This window comes from Gymnoscopelus braueri (assembly GCF_963280865.1).
Source record: "Gymnoscopelus braueri genome assembly, chromosome: 6".
NCBI lineage: Eukaryota > Metazoa > Chordata > Actinopteri > Myctophiformes > Myctophidae > Gymnoscopelus > Gymnoscopelus braueri.
The window spans coordinates 31187296-31213673 of record NC_137607.1 but is presented as its reverse complement, the minus strand read 5'-3'; the positions used below and the strand labels follow the sequence as shown (position 1 = coordinate 31213673).

The following is a 26378-nucleotide window of genomic DNA, read 5'->3' as shown; positions in this document are numbered from 1 at the left end:
TTGACATTAGATGAAGAGCACAGAGTGAGCTCACTCGTAATTGAAATTCATTTCCCTGAAATACGTTACTGATAGTGTTGGTAAAATAGAGATGTACAGAACCTGAACAGAGAAAAGAAAATGTGAGCAGAACATATATAGAAACAAAATAATGTACCACTTGGTTCATATAAAATTACAAGTAGTTTTTGCACTTTTCAAGTTGAAGCCATATGCCCAGGTACCGTATGAATGGCGTAATGTGGCCCGAAGAGAAGTTGGTGTTTCAGACCAACTATTTTTGGCCCCAGTTCCCCTTTTGTCATCATCATCATCCATCATCATCATCAGCCTAGCACCACCAGCATTGTTAAGGCAAAATAAAACGAAGAGGACTTGTCACTTTGTTTGTCTACATACACATCATCGTCCTCCACCCTATCTTCTCTACTTTATGACAGAGAAGTGACAAAATAACAGATGCTCATTCAGAGGGACATTTTTGCACACTGGGACAAATATGAGAATGTAATTAAGAAATTATATAAAATGTAGATATCAAATAGAAATCAGTTAAGTAATGCAAATATTCACACCTATGTACATCAGTTGAGAAGTGAATGTAGAGTTAAATGAATACTACTGTGTGCCACTCCCACTAAGGGAAATTTTTGCATCCTCTGTCTTTGAGTACACACAAAGGTTCCAGTCCATTAGTGGAAGCTTTTTGCTCCTGCTATATGAGTCAAAGTGGCAATTCTGTCCTTCTGGTCACCTGCAATTCATTGTCACTAGCTCTCACAGTTTCATTTCGATGCTCTTGATGTCCCATATCACAGTAAGTCACCATCGTGTATCCTGATGCTGATCATTTCAGTGCAGAATTGAACAACCTACTGTAGCAATTCCCATTGAGATGCTTTCTCTGTACTTCTGGAGGAATTCTACTCACAGATGCTGTGGTTTTACCCCCGAAACAAATAAACGCAGATATAAAAATGACCAAGAGGCATGCTGGCTTTCCATCTCCGGCCTGACGTTTACCCTAATGTTATGAGCTGTGGAACCAGTGTCCCGGGGGGAGGCTTATACATTGGTCTCAAGGCCATCCATGTCAATGGTACAGTTGTATTTGTCCTTTTTCCAGTGCCGCGGGGGTATAGGGGGCTTTTTCCTCTCGTTTGGCGGCCGGACGCCCTCCTCCAGCTGCATGAGGCGGGCCACATCGGGGGCTATTAGCTCCGCCTTGACTTCCATGCGAGGCGGCTGGTAGGTGCCATTGTTGTTTCGACAGTTCATCAGCGGCAACGGTGAGGGTTTGGGCTCGGGTTTGGCCTCGCAGATTAACGGTACCTGGGAGACCGGTTGTGAGTAAGATGGGGAAGGAGAGAAAAGAAATTATGAATTGTAGATACAGGGCCGGACAATAATAGCAAGAGTCGAAAAATAGAATAGTATTAAACTCATTAACCTGGCATGAAACACTTTCAAATCCTTATAATGAAAATAGGCATGTCATTATAAGGATTTGAAAGTGTTTCAACAAGCCCACAACACACTTGTAGATTGGGCATTTTCAAAAGTATATCATAGTGGTTAAGAATAAAACAAATAATTACTCTTGTAAGGAAACTCACCCCCTCTCCCTCTTTTATGAAGTCTTTCCTGCAGATGTGTGCCATGATGCCTGTGGCCAAAGCGTCCCCCATTACATTCACCATAGTACGAAATCTGTCCCTGAGAATTAAGGAGGACACTGTATGAAATGTCTCTGTATCATGCACGGTCAATGTGTTGCACACAGTGGAAAACATGGTACATCATCTTTGTATTAAAATGAGACCATGGCTGCTCATTTGTTGGGTTGATTCATTCAAAGATGACATATACTGTATGTTTGTTAAATCCAGATAATAAGGTCAGTGAACCCACATGCTACTTACAATGCCCAATCTACTGCAATGATGAGCGTGATGTCATCAGTTGGCAAACCGACTGATGTCAACACAATCACCATAGTGACGAGGCCAGCCTGTGGAATCCCTGCGGCACCGATACTGGCTGCAGTGGCTGTGATGCTGGAGGGGGAAACAATATTACTGATTATAAATTGTACAGGGCCATTGAAAGAGGACAAAGATATTTAACATGAACTGGAGATGAGAGAATCACATCCATTAAATAAATGCAAAGATGCTCAAAAATATATTAGTTTTAAAATAACAGTTTAACTGAGAGACTGAGCAAGCTGACATTCCTTACATTCTCACTTATCAACTCAATCACCTCATTTGTTCCTGTTCCTATCAGATCATTTGAGCTGATTTGACCTTAAAGGGACCCCTCCTCCTTCCTTGTCTCATGCTCTCTGTTCAGGTCACCCACCCTGCCCTTCAGCAGGCAGGATCTGATCAGGACAAATCTGATCTGCTGCGATGGGGCCTGCGCCTAAGTGTTATTACTCTAAAATGTCAAGTATAATCTGTATTCATATCAACTAATATACTGCATTCATGTCAAATATCATCGTTTTTAGATCAATAAGGTATCATTGTATACATCCTATGGTGCAAAGTCTCTTAAGTTGAACAAACAGTTTGTTTACAGTGTAATAAGTGCAAGCTAGGCAAGGAAGGCAACTTCACAGAGGGTAATTAAAAAGTTCGCATTTAAAATGAAATTTAAAGCACCACAGTACAAATTACAGTATATTGGCAACAACAGCTAAAGCAGGTTTTTCAACATCTTGATGTTGACCAACCATACTTCAACATTGAATTCAAGTGTACATTTTAGAAGCATATCATTTTTCCAAGGCAAGTTGAGTAAAGCCTGATTTATACTGTACTTCGTCGTATGATCTACAAGCCCGCAACGTGATATTTTCTTCAACCTTGTCAGTCCTGGGACATTTCGTCCATGGTATTGTTTGTACTGGTTTCAAGCACACACTTTTCATTCTCTGACTAAAACTACCGTATACGTCAATACAGAAATATAGAGATAAAGTAGCTAGCCCCATATAAATTACTGTTGACTCATGAGAGAAAGCTGTGTCATAACTTTGTTTTACTGACTAAATTAAAGTTTCCGCTTTACATTTTATGAAATCTTAAGCATAAAATGAATTTGGTCACAGAGAGGACAGGGTATGGAGTTTGGTCGGTATCTGAGGGGCTTTCTGTCAGTAGGGAGTAGGGAGTTTGGTAGGAAGGAGGAGGAATGTCCTACAATGGACAACGTAGATGTGTGTATCAGTATGGAGTTTGTACAGTATTTGCTGGAATTAGAGACCCAGAGACTGAAGGCATGGCAGAGATGGTGAAACATCACAGATGGAGCACAGCAACTCAAACTGTACAGCAACTGTGTGTGTGTGTGTGTGTGTGTGTGTGTGTGTGTGTGTGTGTGTGTGTGTGTGTGTGTGTGTGTGTGTGTGTGTGTGTGTGTGTGTGTGTGTGTGTGTGTGTGTGTGTGTGTGTGTGTGTGTGTTTGTGTGCGTGTGTGTATCGGCCTGTCGGGGATGGGGGTTTGGGTCAGCGGCCCAGCGGTGGCGTGACTGGGAGATGGCGTTCTATCCAGGTCACGTGGCTCCTTTAAACAGAGAGATTAGCGGAGGTCTCAGTCTGCTGCTTTGTTATGGATTCATATTACAGACACAGAGAGATCAAGGGTTGGACGACAACGCACGTCCTTACTGGGTTGGATTTCTCGGTCAGTGATAAGTCAGTCAGTACTGAACAGATTCTTTCACTTGGCCGCTGTGCTGACCTTTCTGAGATAAATCACATCTGTTTGAAACTGATTGTTTCCTAGCAAGCAGCTCCTTAGTCTATGCTATACTTTCCCTCTACACCAAATCTCTACGCTGAAAATAGTCCAATCTAAAAGCTCAGAACAAGTCGTAACTATTTTACCCCAGAATAGGGACACTAGGGTTCATGTGGTTAACGTGAGATCATCTCACAGACATGATACTGTACACATCCTTCAGATGCACAGAAGGCCATGCTGTGCAGCACTTTCTGCAGAGAGACTTCAGAATTAAAACAATGAAACAATTAAGGCATGTGAACGTGTGACTCACACACACATAATGCATGTCCCCAGTATTTTGGGACAGGGTGCCCACTGTAAAACATACAGAGTATCAACATTTTAGTATATCATTTTTTCCTTCTCTTCAGTGATAGTAAGTAACTGATTTTGATGAGGATCATCTCATGGCAATGCTGATGAACAAGTCATATACATTCGCTATTCATAAACACATGCAGGAATGAGACATGACTAGAATGAGACCATGTGAAAAGGATTATATTTTAGAGTTTTCCACCTGAGCGCACACACACACACACACACACACACACACACACACACACACACACACACACACACACACACACACACACACACACACACACACACACACACACACACACACACACACACACACACACACACACACACACACACACACACACACACCGTAGTTTAGTTTAGTGGGTAGAAAGGCCATCTGTTAATCAATAGGTCACCGTTTTACCTCCCAGCCTGCCCATGACTACATGTTGAAGTTTCCCTGAGCAAGACACTTGCCATAGTTTTGCACTTTTTCTGTTTTTCATGTGTCTATGAAGTTGATAGAACTTCATTAAGCCCCTGGTGGTGTTTTTATGGTGTTTTATGTCTTCTCTGACTATTTTGAGTTTCTTCCTGGAGGCTGAAACCTTGAGGGTCAAACGTGCCAATAGAGAAACAGCGCTTTAGTGACATAGTAAAAACATGCCCTCCCCCTCATTATCATAACACAGCAGGTGTGGGCATGAGGAGGAGGAGGGACTAGGACAGGTGGGTGGTGCTAAGGTGGTGGAGGAGGTGCTAAGGTGAGAACCAGGTATACTTAATGAACTGGAGGCGTGTCCACATAAAAACATAAATTTAACACTTTCTGTACACTTTTTTGAAAAAAATCGTCCTCCTAGTATAACCGTAATACCTGATGATTATGTTTTAGGGGGGGGAAAATCACTGAAAATCACGGCACCCCGTCTTTAACCACTTAAGTTAGCTGCATAGTCCACCACAACAGTTCGGGAGGGAGGGCTCTCTGAACTGAAAAAAATCTGACAAGCGAATGCCATTTCATACTGCCACAGAACACTTCTGTGTTCTGAAAGCCAGACCCCGCCCACCATGACGCTGTTGGTCACTCGGGCGAGCCACTGACTGAAGCAGTGTACACTACAGTCAGCAGCACTGTCTGGAACCGATGTTTTTTATGCCTGGATATCGTGTCACGCTGTGGAGAATTTGTGACTTTGTGAAATTCTTACGATATGTTGTGTTTATGAGTGGTCACTAGAGAGAGATTTCAGAGGTGTCTATACCTCCTGGAAGTTGGCCCGTGAGACTAGGACAGTCATGTCTCTTCCAAACTATTGCTGCTACTCGCTTTTGACTGCATGCTGCCGGTAAATGAAGCTTGGCTGAATGCGGAAACAAAACTACAGTAAATGCCCAACTTGAACGTTTGACCAACTTGTGACCAATCGCAGTAGCCAAACTACTTCAGCTAGTTAGAACATCTCGGAGGCGCAGAACAACCTACAACGTTCTGAGACCGCCCACCCGAAGCTTTGAATAACGTCATATTGTAGTTTGTAGCCAGCCGAATCGAACAAACGTCGTCTATGCTGGTGTAGTAGTAGCCTATGCATTGGGCTTATCCCACCCCCCCCTCCCGAGTGCTCATCATTACCATCATCACCGTCTAACCATCAATCAGTTGAGTTCTAGCAGTCCATTTACAGTACCCATATTGTTTTTTTTTGTTGCTATTTTAGTATTTTAGTACAGTATTTATCTACCTCAATCTCTGCCCCCCCCCCCCCACCCACCCAAGCACATGGAACTCAGTTTGCACACACATTTGCAGTCAAAGGACTGCAATGGGAATAAGCTCTTGATCTTTTTGGGTGATTTTCCTTTTGACAGAAATGTACAAATATTATGTTTATCAATCAATCAAGCAGCCTTCAGCTGGGTGATGCTGAAACGGAATTTCCCCCTCACAGGATTAACAAAGGTCTCCCCTTCCCTCCCCCTCCCCCTCCTGAGGGGACTGGATTAGTCTGATGTGGTGGTATCATGTTGAAGTGAGCGACATTAAAGCCTCATCATATCTATACCATGTTAATAAGCGTCTATGCACAGATGGCACAATATGACCGCAGTGGTCTGTCATCCGGCTTTACTACCAACCTGATGGTGATGATCTGGCCAAGGTCCAGCTCGTAATTATTGACCTGTGCGATGAATATGGCTGCCACGGCCTCGTACAGAGCCGTGCCGTCCATGTTGATGGTGGCGCCCACGGGGAGCACAAAGCGGATGATGCGCCGGTCGATGTGGTTGTTCTCCAAGAGGCACTTGAAGGTGATAGGCAGCGTGGCCGAGCTGGAACAGAGGCAGAATGTGGAATAACTCAAAGTGCTTGAAAAAGTCACATTAAGGAATGTTGCATTACTAATGAATATCCTCTAAGAAATGGTATGTAGTATGGTCTGGCTTTGTGAACGGACTGCTGCAGCAAAAAAGTTATGAGCAAGAACACTTCTGTGATAATGCATCACAAGGCATGCAGTGTGTGCTACAGTATGTTGTTACCATGAGTTTCACTGACCGTGGTGAAAAGAGGTTTCATTTCCAAAGCGGCAACTTTTAGGATAATTCATCTTAGGAGAGCACCCACCACACACACACACGCACACGCACACGCACACGCACGCACACACACACACACACACACACACACACACACACACACACACACACACACACACACACACACACACACACACACACACACACACACACACACACACAAAAGGTGCAGTGTTTTCCAGTGCATGCACATTTTCTACAACAACAAACAGCAGAGCTTTTCTGTTCTTTCTGCCATTTGAGTGTTATTCTTGTTCCGGTGAAAAGGAAAAAATTATTAATGTTATTATTTCTGTGCAGAGCTATTACACATGAGGAGATCTATCTAAGGAGTGAAAAGTGGAACTGTTGACAGCAAATAAAGAGAAAGCAGATGTTAAATTGAAGTAGTAAAGTACAGCAGATAGATTTGGATGGAGATTGATTTGATGCCGTGCCATAGTAGTACAAAGGCAAACATTCCTGGCAAATATTCTTTGTTTGTGCATTACTGGGAATTCATTACTGATTGTGGATGCAGCCCAGTTGCAAAAACTCCAAGAATATTTCCCTCTTTTTCCTCTTGTCTCTCATGTCAAGACTTGTTTGCATTACTTTACTAAATTTACTTTGCAAACACGTGAAACATAAAATGCAAATGACAGGCCATTCAGTTTCATTGCTATCATGCCCCTTTACCTGGAGGAGGTGGCCAGGGCGATCAGCAGGGCCTGCAGGATCCCCCGGATGTAAACAATGGGGCTCTTCTTGGTGATGAAGAAGTACATGGCTGGGAGGATGAAGAGGCCATGCAGTATCAAGCCAGTCACCACGGTGAATGCGTAGAAGCCCAGCTTCTTCCCCATATCTGATGGGTCACTCATCTCCAGGATCTTCCCAGCCACCAGAAACACAATGCCAAACGGGAAGTACCTGGTTCACGACACTCAGGGTCAAAGGTCAAATGTAGTAGCACCAACATATTCTCACCCCCAACTTGTCAAATATGGATGCTTGGCCAGGACCCCTTGGCGTCACTGGGTCAATGTAATGGGCAGGGGCGCCGATTTTTGTCCGCGCTATTGGGTGAGCAACGCACAAGCGGTTAGTTACCTTTTTGGGGCGGTTTTGGTTGCTTTAATGCGGTTAATTTGGTTAATTTGGTACCAAAAATGTACTCCATGAAGTGAAGATGTCGGAGGTTTTTTCTTTTTCTTTTTTTGTGATGAGTTTGTGATGGGTGCTTGTCATTTCCCCTGGGTGCTTTAGCCCCGAGGCACCCACAGTATCGGCGCCCTTGGTAATGGGTACACCTTTAGGACCATTTTTCAATGTGCAGGGTAGTACAAAAAACTGTGTTGTCAAGTGACTGACGACGGAATGTGGAATTGATTGAGAACAACGCGATGTTGCCATTAAAAACATTGCATCGAGCGAGAGCCCGCATCGAGCGAGTGCCCGCATCGAGCGAGAGCCTGCATCGAGCGAGAGCCCATATCGAGCGAGTTTTTCACACCCTTGTCTAACTGTCTAACTTGCATACCAATAGGGTGGGAATCGGTTATGATCTGTCGTCATCAACATACTGTACGTGAAAGGTGCCAGCATCAGCTGCGAAAGGTTCATAATCATGACCAAGCATCGAAATATGATGAGTTGGGAATGAGAATGTGTTGGGTGTGAAAGGTGATGAATGATGTCTATTCTGAGAGTTAGTCTCACATCTCAGCAGTACATTTAACACATGCAAGTAATTATAATAATATTAATAATAATAATATTAATAACTAGAAAAAGTGCTCCTCGGAGCACAGGTCTTCGCCAGGTCAGGGAGGTCATTGTGGCCCAGCAATGTTCGGAATTCGCCAATCAGGATGGAATATGAAAAATCGGACGGAACCATCTTGATAACTTGACTAGAGAGATAATGTATACCGATTTGCATGTTGTTTGGACACAATTTGTAGGAGTAATATAAAAAAGAAAAGTGTTGCAAAAATTGGCCTCCTGGTGGCACTATAAGAGGGCAATGTTAAAAGGGTGGCAACGTTCCTCAACGTAGTGTGAATGTGCGTGCAAAGTTTCACCGCAATCGGACGCTGCGTTCATGATTTGTGGCATTTTGTTCAAAACGGGCCACTCCTGCAAACTTTAGATGTCAATCTTAGCCAATCAGGATGGAATATGAAAAATCAAACAGATCTGTCTTGATCACATGAATATAGAGATCATGTGTACCGATTTGTGTGAAATTAATAAATAATACACAATACATCGTTAAAATTGAATGTATATTATAATATTGAACAATACCATATAACAATGGCCACGATTCTCAGGACAGCCTCATTCAAACTCTGGCAGAAATTCACCAAGGCACTGCCATTGGGTCCCATCCTTCCCAGCATGATGCCTGTGAGGAAAATTAATATACATATTTAACCACTATATACACTTTGTCACCCAGGGGTCTATACTAGGCCCCATCCTCTTTTCCCTGTAGATCAAGGGCCCTATTTTTGCCGGTGCCTTACCCATTATCCATAAACTTCTTTGCCATTTTTTACTTTTTTTTTTTTTTTTTTTAATAGTTCAACTAGCCGATCTATATCGACACATTGTGAGCTTGTAGATTGGCTATTTGAACTATTTGAAAATATTTGTCATAAAATAGTAAAAAATGGCAAAGACGTTTAAGGATAATGGATAAGGCACTGGCAAAAATAGGGCCTCAAATCTCTTTGCCATAAATAGTCAATCTGCAAGCCACGTTCACCCCAGAATAGGGATACTATAGGGTTCAGTGTGGTTATTCACTTGAACCTTAGCTTCCCTATTCTGGTCATGTCGTAATAGGCGAACATTTGGTGAACATTCCGCAAAAATAGCTGCTCTATAAACTCACAGTCGGCTTGTACAACGGCTATTTCCGGCAAAGAGATTTGGTGTAGAGGAAAAAAGGAGGGGGCCAAGGATAGACCCCTGGAGAACGGCACTCATGGTTTCAGTGGTTAATAAACATCAGAGGTTTAATTTGTCAGGTCACATAGAGAGAGGCCAATGAACTGGGAGAGAGGACAGAATTAGTGTAATCCAGTGGTCACTGATTGACCAACCTTTTCTGGATCAGGGCCCACTTGAAAATCTTGAAAGTGTTTGCGGCCCACCCATCTGACTACAGATCTTACGTGCGAGCAGACGGGTGGGCCATGTGCATTTTCAGAGAATGTCTATTTTAATGACCAATCAATTGATCGTGTTCCGGCTTGGATCAATTGAACTAACATTACATAGCATTCTTTAAAGGATCTACACCATGAATTTAAAAAACTATAATAATATTTAATATCATATTGTTTATGTCCCTCAAACGTTTTTCAAAAGGTTTGATCCTAAATCAAGCCTCAGATATACTCATTCCAGCTAACTTCTCGGCCTGTTTTGAGACCAATTTACAGAAAACCCCAGATTTGCTGTGAAAGCCTGAGTGTTCAAACTGGGGTATTTTTTGGGATAGAAGAGAGGTAGGGGAGACCAAACACACACAAAAAAGAAGAAAAAGTTCAAATTCATGGTGTAGTCCCTTTAAGTTCTGTATCACAATGAAATCTGAAGAAATACCAGGAAATATTTTTTACATATTTTTTTATGTATATATATTATAATTAAAATCGTAGTGTTTTGCCAATTATTTTCGGGGCCCCAGCCCACAGGTTGGGAACGGCTGGTGTAATCCTTACCCATGGTGGCTGAAAAGATGACTATTCCCAGCACATTCATTCCATCGCTGTTTCCTGGCCGCGTGCGTACGATTGTATCGGGAGGCGGGGTCAGGTCGAGGGCGAAGTTCTGTATGTCGGTTCCATTATCGTCTTGGATGCCGTAGATGAGCGCTCGTCGCGTGCTGGACTCTGATAGGCTCTGACTCACAGTGGGTATCGGTTTGAGGGTGATCTGACTACTTGTCCGGTACTAATGTAAGGGAACAGAACAGGGGACAATTAGCCTCCCCTGGTCATGACAAATTGCTTGTGTTTTGTGATTTGTTGTGTGCAGTGTGCTGTGTATAGGCTGAAAGGCCCTCACCTGTTGAAACGTCGCCTGAACCAGATTAGATGGAAACATGTTGCTGAAAGACAGAGGGAAATATTCATGAATGGGCATTGGGTAAGCACACTGCTGTGTGACATAAAGGTAAAAAAGAAAAGCACATAATCAGTACTTGAGTAAGAGTAGAGATACTCCTGGTCAAATTTACTCCACAACAAGAAAAAGTACAGTAGCTCAGTCAAAATGTTACTCAAGTAAGAGTCAAAAGTAGTTGTTTTTAAATATACTTAAGTATTCAAAAGTACATGCTATTAAAAATACTTAAAGCATAAGTAAAAGTAAAAGTAGAAGTACATTTCTTAATTTTTATATCGATGAATTGCTGTAATGTTTTCACAATGAATTTATAGGACCTTGTAACTCTTGAGAAGTAACTCTCTGAAACCACCTGCACTGCATGCACTGGTGTGCTTGCTTGTAGAACCACTACGTCAGGGGTTCCCAAAGTTGGGATCGCAACCCCACTTGGGGTCGCGGGAGACTGACGGTGGGGTCGCGAATTTATTTTGGGTCATAAAAAAAAGGTGTTTTTTTTTCAATTTTAAATTCAACAGAATGGATGAAATACAATCTAAAAATGATTACAAATAGTACATTTTACCATTTTAATACATTACAAATGCGCACCGAACCTGCAAGTTTATGTGCATAAATGACCTCCAGGTTTAGGTGGGGTTGCGAGTCAATTTCCGCATTATTTTGGGGTCGCGGGCTGAAAAGTTTGGGAACCCATGCACTACGTTATACAAAGCCTGCAGAAACACCAATAAAAACATAGAAATGACTGAGGAACCAGAAGTAAATAATTTCACTCCTAGACACCCATACAAGATGTAATAATACAGAAACATTGAACTAGTATGATTACTAGATTAACATCAAGTACTGTATATTTCTTTTGCATACTAAGAAGTGTAAAAGAAAGGCTTAACAAGGCGGTCGAGTGCCATGTAGTAGCCATGTTCGATTCTGCATCGATAACCTCTTGTCATCGAAAATAGCAGATCTACAAGCTCACAACACATCACTTCTGCTACGGATTGTGAGCCTGTAAGTCAGACATTTTCAGCATGCGAGGATACGACGAGTATACGTCCAGCTTAACCACCCCAGAGCTGGCTTCAGAATTTAAGCCACAGACACGGCTAGTGAGCAGAAGTGTGGCCAATTGCATTTTAGGGAAGAAAAAAAAAGCCAACCTAAAAGTACTCTAAAGAATATTTTCAAGACAAAATATTTGTCTTGGAAATGTACTCGAGTAAGAGTAATAAGTATCAAAAAAATCTAATACTCAAGTAAAGTACAGATCATCAGAATCTGTACTTAAGTACAGTACTCAAGTACATTTACTCTACTACTACTACTACTACTACTACTAGCTACCACTACTAGCACTACTACTAGCTTCTACTACTAGTAGCTAGTAGCTACTACTACTACTACTACTACTACAACAGTTACTACTAATAACATTAATAATAGTAATACTAACTAACTACTATATCAACAATTCACCCATTGTCAGCCTTCTGATTGGTCCCTGACCGATCAACAATCAGCATAGCAGTGGTTGTTTATGCTGAGTCAGCTAAACATCAGACAAATTTGTTGTAACCTTTCTGAAATGTCACAGGGCTTTTAAATCTACAGCACTGGGTTTGTATTTATCTGTATGAAATGCTTCTGTTAGGATGAAAAAAACCAGACTTTGCTGGTGTTCAAAGTGCAAAATCTTTGTAATACCACAATCCACAAAGCATTTCATGTGAGCTCCATTGAGAATCATCACTGGAACAGTTACATTGCAAAAATAAATTGTTTCAATCGTGAGATAGTCAAAACATTCCAGGTTTTTCCCATTATGCCAGACAATATTTATCAGATGTCTCATTTTGGAGTGAAAAGCAAAAGGTTATGTATTTTGCCTACTGTGAGTAATACACAAACTCAAAGAGTTGGTTGAGGGCCCCACTTATTTTTGTGTAAGTGAAATGGCAGCTAGTCAAAGGCAGCTGGTTCCAAAAAAAACACCCAAAGGGATATGGAAGGGCTTACACAATCACGGCAACACTCCAACTGGTCTAGTCAGATGGCCAAAGACCCACCACAGTCCAGTTCTCACACTGTACCCGCTTTATAGGATTGGCTGGGATGCTTGCAAAATGTTGCACTTTTTCCAGACATTTTCCAAAGTCATTATTTTTCTTTAAGACTACTTTTTGTAGTTTTCTAAGACAAGTATGCATTCCTTTCTGATTATGACCTTTTGATCACCGGTGGTGATCTCAAAGCACTGGTAGTGAGACTTGCATGATTTTTGCCCTGCAGACAACAGACAAACACTGTTTCTCCAATGCTGGCGATGTCAATTCCTTTGGTGCATATTTTACACAATGCTTTTAGTGTTTGACTAAGGGTCAGGAGTGATGCAGGTTTTATGGTGTTCGAGCCATAAGCTCGATAAACAAACAATGACCCATTTTAACACTTTTTTCCAAGTCCACTGCTAACCCAGGAGCAATTTAAACATTGCAAAACTGCACTTAAGGCAATAATTATATACTTTCATTTAATTAGATATGTTGCACAGATTGGGAAGCCTGTGCACATGAGACCATACAGTATGCTTCCTTGTTTAAATCTGACCCATCTTGTTTGTTTCTCCTCTCTCGCCCTTGTTTTCCTGTGTCTCTACACTCTCCTGTCTGAAATAAAGCATAAAAATGGTAAAAATATATATAAATTGATGTTGCCCAGATGAAGGCTGACATCCCGGGAGTTACCACAATCAACGATTGTTTGTACCTGCAATCATAATATATAAAGTGTCAGGAGTGTGTTTTTTTCTGTGTTCTGTGCCCTCATTAACGTTTATTTCCACAACCACTGTGTGTGGGGGGGATGTGTTTATTAAGAATATCATGATTTCTCAATGAGAGCAATCCTATAACATAATTTGTTTTCCTATGTTCTGTGCCTTCATTAGTTAAAGGGCAAGACCACTTTGGTAGAGGTTTGGGTTGTGCAGTTACCTTGACATGATGTAACTCCAAAGGTGGACAAGAAATCAAAAATAATTGATAATTCAAAATATGCTCCTCATTGACTTACATTGTACGGTAAAACAGCTCTCAAAGTCACTCTTTTAGCACATAAACGAACGCAAACAAAGCTGACTCAGACAATATAGAACATCACCAGACCCAGTACTCTTTGTTTTTTAATAAAAATGACAACTTCCTGGCAGTGGTGCGGGAAGGGGGGGGGGGGGGGGGGGCTATGGGGGCTGCAGCCCCCCTGGTGATGGGAAGGGGAGAATAAAAAAGAAAAAAAAAAGAAATTATAATATATATATATATATATATATATATATATATATATATATATATATATATATATATATATATATTAAAACAATAATGTATTTAACTTTGGGGAATAAAATATTTGTTGAAAAAGGTGCTGCTTTTACTAATCACGTGGTCACCTTGCTACCGGGTCATTCAAAGTTCAATACGGAAGGCGCAATGATTGTTACTGACAGCCTCTCACATACTGTCAGTGAACACCATGGCGAATCAGCAGAAACGCATATCGGAGGGTTGGCCAGAGACACGTTGGACATACCATGCCTTGTTTCTTTCAACTTTCATCAGCAACACACCAGAACGAAAGGCTACGTTTGGTGCCGTGTGAATACAGGTAAGATGGCTTTATTTTATGCTGTGCAGCTCATGTCTGTGCCTGCATAATAGTTTTTTTTCTTTGTAACAATGCTGCTGTGCATTTACTTGTCCAGTTAACCGACAGCATCTTTCCTTTTTTCTTCTCTCTCTACACAGATGCTGCCTGTGAGTCTCTCTCTCTCTCTCTCTCTCTCTCTCTCTCTCTCTCTCTCTCTCTCTCTCTCTCTCTCTCTCTCTCTCTTTTGGGGAGCTTCTCTGTATTTCCTCGAAATCTGAGCCAGTTGTGTGATGTCACCAATCCTGTGAACCTTTCATGGTCTAATATGCAAATTAGCCACGAGCTGAAACCACCTTGCTTTGAGCAGCAATGCTGGATGGGACGCAATGCCTGTAATATGTGCTTATTTGAATATTCATAGATCCAGAATTTCTCAGTGAGGGAGAAAGGGTATGGGCCCTAACTTGCGCGCCGCCTTACCCCTTATCCCTAAACTTAGTAGCCATATTTGACAAAATGTAAAAACATTTTAAAATAGTTCAACTAGCCGAGCTACATCGACACGTTGTGAGCTTGTAGATGGCAAAGAAGTTTAGGGATAAGGGGTAAGGCGACGCGTAAGATACGGCCCTGTGTGCCAATGCTGTGTACTATTGATGCACATCTCAGGCGGGTTCACAGGGTTTCATGAATGTCATGCTACCAGTGGAGATCTTCCAACGCTCACTATCCTCTAACAAGCTCCAGCACGACGGGCGGAACTAGAAGTGTGCCTGTCTCATTTCTGTTCTCAACCTCTTCCTGTCTCAAGTACCATGTATCACCCTCCCTGCAACTCAGTTCCGCTATTTAGACCCTTAAAACACAGTGACACACAGTGACACCTATGCTCAATCTACTCAAAATACTGTAAATTAAGCTAGCAGTGAGCAGCATGCAGTTTATTACTCTCACTTAAATGTCTTTATTTATGATTATTTATGATTATTTCATCATACTGTGAAGCGTTTTCAATAAAACAAAAGTTTAAAAAATATATAATATATTTAGATTACATATAACATAACCTTTAATGGTATATTTTTCACAATTGACAACTTCTTTAAACATTACACTCACGCCATACGAAATGTATTTATTTTACAGTTAATAAAAAACGTTTGTGACAACAGTGTTAATGCTTTCCAAAATATCCTTGGGCACTAGAACCCTGCAGCATTCCTTTTTCAGCATTCCTTCCATAGACAAAACGCTGTGATGACAGCAGAGCTACAAAGTCGCTAAAACAGACTAAAATGAATGTCACACAGTATGACTTTAAGAATGTTGGACACAACAGTTGCAGTAGTTCTTTGTGTCTGTGAATGATCCTTGAGGAATACCTCACAGTTAAGCAAGCATAATGCCAACCTTCCATCTATCTAGTATCTATCTTTTGCTGAATATATCAGTGAGGGAGTGTGTGTGTGTGTGTGTGTGTGTGTGTGTGTGTGTGTGTGTGTGTGTGTGTGTGTGTGTGTGTGTGTGTGTGTGTGTGTGTGTGTGCGTGCGTGCGTGCGTGCGTGCGTGCGTGCGTGCGTGCGTGGTGCATGTGTTGATGTGTGTGTTTGCATTCAAATGGTCTTACCGAATGAGGTCCAGCAGTGCGTCAGCAGAGCTCATGACTGGCTTGCCACTGTCCCCAGAGTCCTCCTTCTGGGCCGCCCCCCCCGGGTGGATGATAGACACCATGACGATGCCCACCACCACAGCCACAAAGGTGGTCCACAGGTAGTAGGACACTGTGATCAGGCCTAGCCGGCTGGAACACTTGGCATCCAGTGCTGCCAGGCCTGACATCAAACTGCAAACAAAAAGAGAAGGCCCATAATAGACTGTCAAAATTATGTGTGTTAATATAGTTCATTTGACCAGTACCGGACAGTAATGAAGTACATTTATTTGAGTATTGTAGTTAAGTAAACCTTTGTGTAGCCTATTTTTTGACTGATGACTTTTATACTTATGACTTTCTCCACTACATTTCAAAGACACTCGACACCACAGAAAAAGGGCTGCTGTACGGATGTAACACAGGATTTTAAACAAGCAGTTGGTATGTGTTAAATTAATCAATATTGAGCAACAGTACAAAGTACAAAGTATCTGCACTTTCCCTGCCTGTCTCTGTGTGTCTGTTGCTGGTTGCAGCTGGTCGCTCTGATCCGCTCAGCACCGGGGCTCTCCCTGGGCATGGACTATGCACACACTCGACACCACCAGGCGTGGATCTACTGTAGGTCATTTCAAGAGGCTATTCAACTCTCTCCAAGTGTCTTTCAATCGCACGTCATTTGCTGCATGTGGGGACTTGTACTGGCCATATGCAGATATACGCACTGCTATATACGGAACTGCTTCGCCCCTAGTCATGCTTCACAATCACATTCCAGGATGACAGCAGTGCCTGGCTTTCCTTCGTGGTGGATAATAGAGCTCGCCGGTGCCTCTCGTTGCTCATGTCCGCCAGAGACGCCACGCCTCCGTTGTTGTAACTGTTCTCACCAAACGGGCCGTGTGGTCCGCCTGGCTACAGGGGCGACGAAAACTATGCCTGAACCTAACCTTAATCTTAATAAAATAATTTGCGACTCATTTTAGATAAGATAAATAAACAACGCCAGGAGATGGATTCGATCCCGAGGCACTTGAATGAAATGCTAATGCTTAACATTGCACGCCATGGCACCATCTGATAATGCAGGTTTTGGGAGTTGATTAAGCTGTTTGAGCTAAGCTATGTGTGCTAATAATAATAATAACTAGAAGGTACTGTTCCTGAAGAAACAGTGTGGGATCGCTAAGAATGTTGATGGTATTGAGTATTGATAGTGTTAGTAGAGTTAAAGGTTTGAAAGGTTTAAAGGTTTTAAAGGTTTTAAAGGTTTTAAAGGCTCTAAAGTTTTGAAAGGTTCTAAAGGTTTGAAAGGTTTGAAAGGTTTAAGAGGTTTGAAAGGTTTGAAAGGTTTAAGAGGTTCTAAAGGTTTGAAAGGTTCTAAAGGTTCTAAAGGTTCTAAAGCTTTGAATGGTTCTAAAGGTTTGAAAGGTTTGAAAGGTTTAAGAGGTTCTAAAGGTTTGAAAGGTTTAAGAGGTTCTAAAGGTTTGAAAGGTTCTAAAGGTTTGAAAGGTTTGAAAGGTTTGAAAGGTTTGAAAGGTTTGAAAGGTTTGAAAGGTTTAAGAGGTTCTAAAGGTTTAAGAGGTTCTAAAGGTTTGAAAGGTTCTAAAGGGTATTTACTTTAAATTATTTTTAGTCACTTTATTTACTTTAAAGTATTTTTTACTAATTTTTACAACTTTTAAGTATTTTTACTATTTTTTTCAACTTTTAAGTATTTTTACTATTTTTTTCAACTTTTAAGTATTTTTACTCATGTTGAGTACTTTTAAGTATTTTTACTCAGTATAAGTACTCTTAAGTATTTTTAATCAAGGTACTTACTTTAAAGTATTTTTAGTCACTTTATTTACTTTAAAGTAGCTTTTACTAATTTTTACAACTTTTAAGTATTTTTACTCTTTTTATCAACTTTTAAGTATTTTTACTATTTTTTTCAACTTTTAAGTATTTTTACTCATTTTGAGTACTTTTAAGTATTTTTACTCAACACAAGTACTCTTAAGTATTTTTACTCATGGTATTTACTTTAAAGTATTTTTAGTCACTTTATTTACTTTAAAGTAGCTTTTACTAATTTTTACAACTTTTAAGTATTTTTACTCTTTTTATCAACTTTTAAGTATTTTTACTCTTTTTATCAACTTTTAAGTATTTTTACCATTTAAAAAGTGAAATATCTCTAAAAGTACAAATGATTTCAAAAATTCTAATGGTAGCCAATATGTCCTAAGTAGGCTGAACGTTATAGAGTTGGAACGGAGTTTCTAGCTAAAAGTATGAATTTCTCCATTGAAATGAATGGGAGTTTTTTAGAAGTAAAAAGTGAAATATCTCTAAAAGTACAAATGATTTCAAAAATTCAAATGGTAGCCGATATGTCCTAAGTAGGCCGAACGTTGTAGAGTTGGAACGGAGTTTGTAGCTAAAAGTATGAAGGACTAGTTAGGGGCCAAAAAACTGTACCAAAAACGTTGTTGAAGATAACAGTAGTGTGATCGCTTTAGCGATCCCACAATAACACAACCTGGATTCGAACATTGCACGTGTTAATCTGCGTGCTAGTGCTATGAAGATGATATCCAAAGCACCCTCCCGCTCATAAAACGCAGTGGGTGTGGACACAGGCTGTAAATGAAAGTCCTTTATAAGTTTGCAGCGTGCGTGTGTGTTCTACCGTTCTGTCTGTGTGGCTGTTTGCCAGTAGTCTGGGAGGCTTCGGCTCAAAGCCTGGACAGCAGGGGCGCGGCCACTGATTTCTGATTCAAATCAACAGCCAATGAAGAAAAGGGGGCGGGCTCCACATGCAGTGGGTCTTACATGTAAATAGGAGCGACGGGAAGCAATTTCCCCTTGAGAAATTGCGGCCGCCATTGTTGTGTACTGCTGTTTGCCTCTCGTCGGACTTTTTAGACGAGTAGACCGGTAAGAGGCGTGTCCGCTCAGATTCTGAGCGCAACGCACATCCGGCCCACAGATAGCAGGGCTTTGGCCCAGAAGTTCCTTCGCCCCTCCCGTTTGTATGAGAGCGGGCGAAAACTTCTGGGAACTCAGATTAGTTTGCCAGTAGCTAGAGATTCCCATAGCTTGCAGGGCTGTAACCATGGCGACGACAGATCCCATAGCCCGAACTCTGAATCTCCTGTGTTTACTCAAAAACGCTAATAAACAGCTTACATTTTGGGAAAGTGAAAAACAGGCGTTGTGGTTGTGTGCATATGCTAATAGTCAATGCCCGTGTGCAAGTTCAGATCAATTGCTCAAGCCACTGAGGAGAACCGTGCGAAACAGACAGGTTTTGATGACAGATTTGATGACAGAGGTTTCCTTATTATATAGTAGGATAGAGAGACAACTAAAGAACACATATAAACAATCTATCCTGAGTATTGTGTGTGCAGTAGTCTCTCAAGCCAGACTGTTGACTCCAAGTGCTAAAACGCCAAATTTATTGCATTAATTGTCATGGTCGGCGCTGCTGGTGTGAATTCATTAAGACCACTGTCGGGAGAATGTCCACGACCTGCATGTCTTTAGGTGTGTAAGGAAACCGGATGACCCGGCTGAACCCCATGTGAACACAGGGAGGACATGCAAACTCCACACAGAAAAAACGAATTCACATTTGAACCCAGGACCTTCTTGCCGTGAGGCAACGGCTGAGTCAGATAAGAGGACGACTCTTGCAACAAAAAATGTTGACAGTATTTTGCCAAACATCACACAAATCGGTACACAGTATCTCTATAGTCATTAAGTGAAACAGGTCTTTCCAATTTTTCCTGTTCCTTCCATCCTGATTGGCTGAGATTGGCTTCCAGAGTTTGCAGGAGTGCTCCGTTTTGAACAAAATGCCTCAAATCATGAACACAGCATGCAATGTCCGTGAAATTTTGCACGCACATTCCCATTAGGCTGAGGAAGATATTCCACTTGAAATTTTTCAAATCAACCTCATGGTGGTGCTATAACAGGCCGATTCATGTTTTTACGTATAACTGCACCGATCTGTGTAAAACTTTGTATGCGCACTCCATAGAGGCCAAGGAAAAACCTTTGCCCTGCATTTTTCACATCTGCCCTTTATAGCGCCACCAGGAGGCCGACTTATGTAAAAGCCATTTTTATATAACTCCTTCAGATTGTATCCAAATTTCAAGCAGTTCGGTCCACATGATCTCTATAGTCATGTGATCAAGACTGATCAGTCTGATTTTTCATATTCCATCCTGATTGGCAAATTCCGAACATTGCTGACCTACAATAACCTACCTGACCTGACGGAGACCTGTGCTCCGAGGAGTACTTTTTCTATTTTTTTCCTGTTTCCCCACAAATTGCGTCTGTTTGTGGTTTGAAATCATACCTTGTGCCGCTATGTGAAAGAGAAAGAGAAAGAGAAAGAGAAAGAGAAAGAGAAAGAGAAAGAGAAAGAGAAAGAGAAAGAGAAAGAGAAAGAGAAAGAGAAAGAGAAAGAGATTGCTTTTCTCACAATAGTTAACTCCTCTCCACCTCGCCCTATAAAACAGCAGAGCCTATAGATTTGATAACCTACTGTACTAGTCAATCACAGCGCGGCTGTCCCTCTGAATGATAGGATCAGGAAGACTTGCTTCATATTTCGAATTTTGTCCCTGAAGATGCAAATATTTTTCCTACTGTATATGCGATACTTTACATTGACTCCAGAATCAGATGCACCATAGACCGTCTATGGTGCATCTGGACTCAATGTAGAGTATAGCACTACAGGTTGGCACCGGAAAACGTTAAACTGCTGCCTGGGACTTTAATCTTAGAGCATCCTCTTTACTACACTGTTGCCTAGACTGGGCTATGAAATTACTTGATGAACTGAAAATCTTTTGTTCTGCAGTATTTTAATCTAGTTTCTTGTGTTCTTAAAACCATGTAGGCTACTGTAACTATGGGCTTTGTGAAGAATTATAAATATAATGTATTTATTTTACATACTGTATCATATCCCGTGTGTTTCTGGCTGTGTGCGTGGTGAATGTATTGTGAATGTAAAGATCAAAAGATCAGTCTCTAATCCCCTACTGCTCGCATTCAGGACACAAAACAAACACACGCACACACGCTTGCGCGCGCACACACACACGCACGCACACACACAGAGACAGAGACACACACACACACACACACACACACACACACACACACACACACACAGACGTGGGCATGCACACGCATGCACACACACACACGCGCGCACACGCGCGCACACACGTGCGCGCGCATGCACACGCACACGCACACGCACACGCACACACACACACACACACACACACACACACACACACACACACACACACACACACATATATACATACTACATATACACTTACACACAAACAAGAGCAGGCATAAAAACACATGTCCTGTATCCTATCGGACAGACAGAGAGAGAGAGAGAGAGACAGAGAGAGAGAGAGAGAGAGAGAGAGAGAGAGAGAGAGAGAGAGAGAGAGAGAGAGAGAGAGAGGGGAGATGAAGTGAATGGATATGGTAAACAGATGGTCTCCTTAATTCAGAAGCTTACTGCTGTTCAATAGGCCTGACTATATATCATGTGGAATGCAGGCATACATAGGTCAAACGTAAAGGTCAAACATCATCCATCTGAGGCTGCTGATTATCCCATTTCCTGGACTCCTTCCTTATGTATTGTGTGGAGTGTGAAATTTTGATCTTGCAATGGAACACATTTTCTCCGTTCAGCACATGCACACACTTACAAATACACGCACACACACAAGCACACACACACACACACACACACACACACACACACACACACACACACACACACACACACACACACACACACACACACACACACACACACACACACACACACACACACACACACACACACACACAAGCACGTATGCACACACACGTACACACACACACACACACACAGGCATATGCATGTACACAAATGTACACACTCACATGCCTTCGTGAAAGTTCAGTATCAATTAAACCTTCAACATTTTCCGAACCGAAAGCTTTTAAACGTTATATACACAAAATGGAGTATAGAGAAGCCTTCGTGGCTTAGCTATGACATTAGCTAGCTTTGAGTGCACTCATCACTCAAGTAGTTCACTTAGAATCTGATGAAAAGACCTCCTTCACCAGGAGGTCATGAAAGTGGGAAAATGATGAGCACATTCATTTCAGTACAATGACAATTTAAAGTAAAATTAAGCTGCGCCCTTTTGCAAAGCTGTCAATCACAGCTTTCCTAAAATAGTACATGCCAACACTCCAATTCCAATATCAATTCAAGTCTGTTTTCTTGTTCTCTAAGTAATTTGCCCGCCATCACAATCGCATAAGGCAGATACTGTATGTGCACAGATTTCAGGATAAAGGGAACAAATCAGGACATCTTATTTTCTTTGTAACACTAAAGGCCGTTCAATAAGCTGAAGGATAACCTGCAAATCTTCAAAATACCAGGACAGCACTTTATTTGGCATCAGAAATTATTTAAAGGGCAAAACCACTTTGGTAGAGGTTTGGGTTGTGTAGTTACCTTGCCATGATGTAACTCCAACGGTGGACAAGAAATAAAAAAATATTGCTCCATTGATTAGAAATGATCATTCAAAATATGCTCCTCATTGACTTACATTGTACCACAACATTGTATTGCTCTCAAAGTCACTCTTTTAGCACATAAACGAACACAAACAAAGCTGATTCAGACAACAATAGAACATCAATATTTCACCATACAATGTAAGTTAATGAGGAGTATATTTAGAATGATCAATTTCTAATCAATGGAGCAATTATTTTTGATTTATTGTCCACCTTTGGAGTTACATCATGGTAAGGTAACTACATAACCCAAACCTCTACCAAGGTGGTCTTGTCCTTTAAACCACATCAACTGTGGAATTCCATCATGAATACCTTTGCCATTGATTTTCCTGTCCCAGGATATGTATGCTTGAAACTACAGGTAAGTTTCTTCAAAACTGCACCAACAACATGTGGTATTATGGCAGGGGACACAGATATCATACACTAAGAAGGGTAGTCATCACAATGTAATACGCAGATGAATCACTCTTTTCAACTCATATCAAGGTTTAATATTATGCAGTGAATGTCTCTAAGGCAGGCCATTGCTTCCCAAACTTGCTTCCCAAACCATGAATTTAAATAAATTTAAATTCATGGTTTGTTATGTAGACGTCATGGCAATTCGTTATGTGGTTTTGTAAATCTGGGTCCATGGGAGACACAGAATGTATCTTTTGGGTTATGAGCTGACATTTTTTGAGAACCCCTGCTCTATGCCTTTAATAGCGCTGAGCAGTGTGCTCCCATAATGTACCAAGAGAGGGCCAATAAGAACAATATAAAGTTACACTGTGCTCAAAATGATCATCTGAGCAGCCATCAGCTGGGTGAAGTGGATACTGAATTTCCCCTGCAGGATCAATAAAGGTCGGAAAGGTCTTATTCTGCATCTAACATTTAGCATCTGCTAAATGCCTAAATTGTAAATTGTTAACATGCACTTGGACCAAATGTGACATGTAGCCTAATGCGTGCATAATGTCTATTGACCTTAATTGACCGTTGTTTGTAAAAACCTGAGAAATGTACATCAGTCAGCATACTTTTTGCATTTAAGCCCCCATTAATGTGCTCGAAAGTGCTGTCATGCCTTCTGAAGCGGAGGACAGTACCTGGACACGACCAAGGGTAGGATCAACATCTTCAACATCCTCATGAGCAACTCTCCAGGGAACTGGAAATACTTCACTTCCTGCAGAGTGAGGAGAAAAATTATCTGTGAGATATGACTGCAGAGATGAGATGGGCAGCTAGACAGTGAAGTACATTTATCTTAGGCAATTTTTTTTGGTATCTGTACTTTACTTGAGTATTTACATGAGATACTGTGTACCGATTTGCGTAATGTTTGTACAAAATCTGTAGGAGTAATATTATTATTTTTTTTTGCAAAAATCGCCAACCGTGCTGAAGATTAGCTGTTCACAGACAGCTAATCACACACGGACGGACTGGGGGCAAAACATAGTCTCGGCCACGAGTCTTGTGAACCACTGTGCTACACTAAACAAAGCCTTAATTAGTATAATTGGTAACACCTGTGAAGGAAGTAAGAAAGGGGCCCAATTTCTGTCCAAATCGCCTGTGTCTGATTCTGCCGGGTGCATTTTGGGAAGGGAGAGTTCATAAGAGGCAGCTTGGAACTTAGACAGTGGTTAGTTCACACACACACACACGCACACACGCACGCACGCACGCACGCACGCACGCACGCACGCACGCACGCACGCACGCACGCACGCACACACACACACACACACACACACACACACACACACGCGCACACACACACACACACACACACACATTATACTGTATGTTGATTACATGGTTTGTATTTTCTAGTGAGTTTTCTAGTAAACAAACAATGGCAACATAGTTGATATGCAAAAGCAAACAGCCAGCACACTTAACAAGGAATCTTCAATAGAGATTAAATTCCGCAATAGCTGTGTGACTCATTATAAAAGGTTTGGAAACACTTTGCTGCTAAACTAATTACAAAAAGAAAAATGAAAACAAAAATATGCATATGGTTAATGATGACTGTATGATTGTGCTGAGCAGGGAGAAAATATGTTGCAGAGCCGAACGCCAAGATAAATTATTATATCCACACTTGTATTCACATTCATAATAAAATATTGGTTCAAACTATTCGTGAGTTATCTGACTGAACTGCACTTTTGAATGGCCATTACAATGAGCTATAATAATAACTAAGTAGCCTGAACCAGCCACCTCCAAATTTAAACTGCTTATAATGGCATAACAAAACTGAAACTGCTTAGCCTGTAGACAATGGATAGAAATGTTGCAATATTGCATTATTAATAATCTAGTCTGTGCTTTAGTCATTATTTTGTTCTGGGTTGTTACAGTATATAAATTGTCCAGATAATTCGATTTAATTGGAAAACATTAACTTTGCACAGCACACCCCCAAATCAGATCCCCTTGCAGTGACTTGTTACCATTCCCAATCAGAGACTGATTAGAAGACTTTACAAGCACGGGATTGATGAGGCAATCAAATGAGAGTAAAAGTGTCAGGATCTGCATTTCTGTACTTATTTCGAAGTGTGTTATTGTCTCCGCCAGGCCGAAAGGCATGGCGAGAGAGTATGTTTTACCCCCTGTCCGTCAGTCCGTGTGTGTGTCCGTCCGTCATTCTGTCATTTTGTGTACAGCTAATCTCTGGCACCGCCACCAGGAGGCCGATTTGTGCAAAACACATTTCGGCCCAAAATCCCCCAAATCCGTACACAGTATCTCTATAGTCATTAAAAGAAACGGCTGATTTCAGATTTTTCATATTCCATCCTGAAAGGCAAAAATTGGCGTTCAAAGTTTGCAGGAGTACTCCGTTTCGAACAAAATGCCTCAAATCATGAACACAGCATGCAATTTCCGTGACATTTTGCACACACATTCCCATTAGGCCGAGGAAGAAGTGCCATTTGAAAATGTTCAAATCAGCCTCATGGTGGCGCTGTAACAGGCCGATTCGTGTTTTTACCTATAACTGCATCGATCAGTGTAAAACTTTGTATGCACACTCTCTAGAGGCCAAGGAAAAACCTTTGCCCTGCATTTTTCACATTTGCCTTTTATAGCGCCACCAGGAGGCAGACTTATGTAAAACATTTTTTTTTAATATTAAGCCTTCAGATATGATCCAAATTTCATGCAAATCGTTACACATGATCTCTATAGTCATGTGATCAAGACGGATCTGTTTTATTTTTCATATTCTATCCTGATTGGCTAACATTGACATGTAATGTTTGCAGGAGTGGCCCGTTTTGAACAAAATGCAACAAATCATGAACGCAGCGTCCGATTGCGGTGAAACTTTGAATGCACATTTGCACTACGTTGAGGAGCAAATGCCACCCTTTTGACATTGGCCTGTTATAGCGCCACCAGCAGGTCAAATTTTGCAAAACACATTTTTAGAACAAAATGCCTCAAATCATGCATGCAGTGTCCGATTGCCGTGCACGGCCTAGGAATAAATGGCACCCTTTTCACATTGGCCTATTATAGCGCCACCAGGAGGCCATAATAACCTTCCTGACCTGGCGGAGACTTGTGCTCTTTTTCTAGTTGTATCTTATTT

The 26378-nt window shown here is 41.3% G+C and overlaps 1 protein-coding gene across 1 annotated transcript in view; it reads right to left on the bottom strand.

Annotated features, from left to right (window-relative positions):
* Positions 1-889: 889 nt before the first annotated feature.
* The window catches only part of slc1a7b (solute carrier family 1 member 7b), a gene marked incomplete at its 5' end in the record, with an annotated part of 39444 nt that continues 13955 nt past the window's right edge, over positions 890-26378 (bottom strand). Inside the window, 10 exons of the mRNA XM_080430668.1 lie at positions 890-1332; positions 1617-1716; positions 1923-2057; positions 6244-6438; positions 7384-7617; positions 8998-9097; positions 10425-10656; positions 10771-10813; positions 16106-16321; positions 23869-23948. Of these exons, the coding sequence (XP_080286794.1) occupies positions 1066-1332; positions 1617-1716; positions 1923-2057; positions 6244-6438; positions 7384-7617; positions 8998-9097; positions 10425-10656; positions 10771-10813; positions 16106-16321; positions 23869-23948 (1602 nt within the window). The 3' untranslated portion in view covers positions 890-1065. The remainder of the gene's footprint in view (positions 1333-1616; positions 1717-1922; positions 2058-6243; positions 6439-7383; positions 7618-8997; positions 9098-10424; positions 10657-10770; positions 10814-16105; positions 16322-23868; positions 23949-26378) is intronic.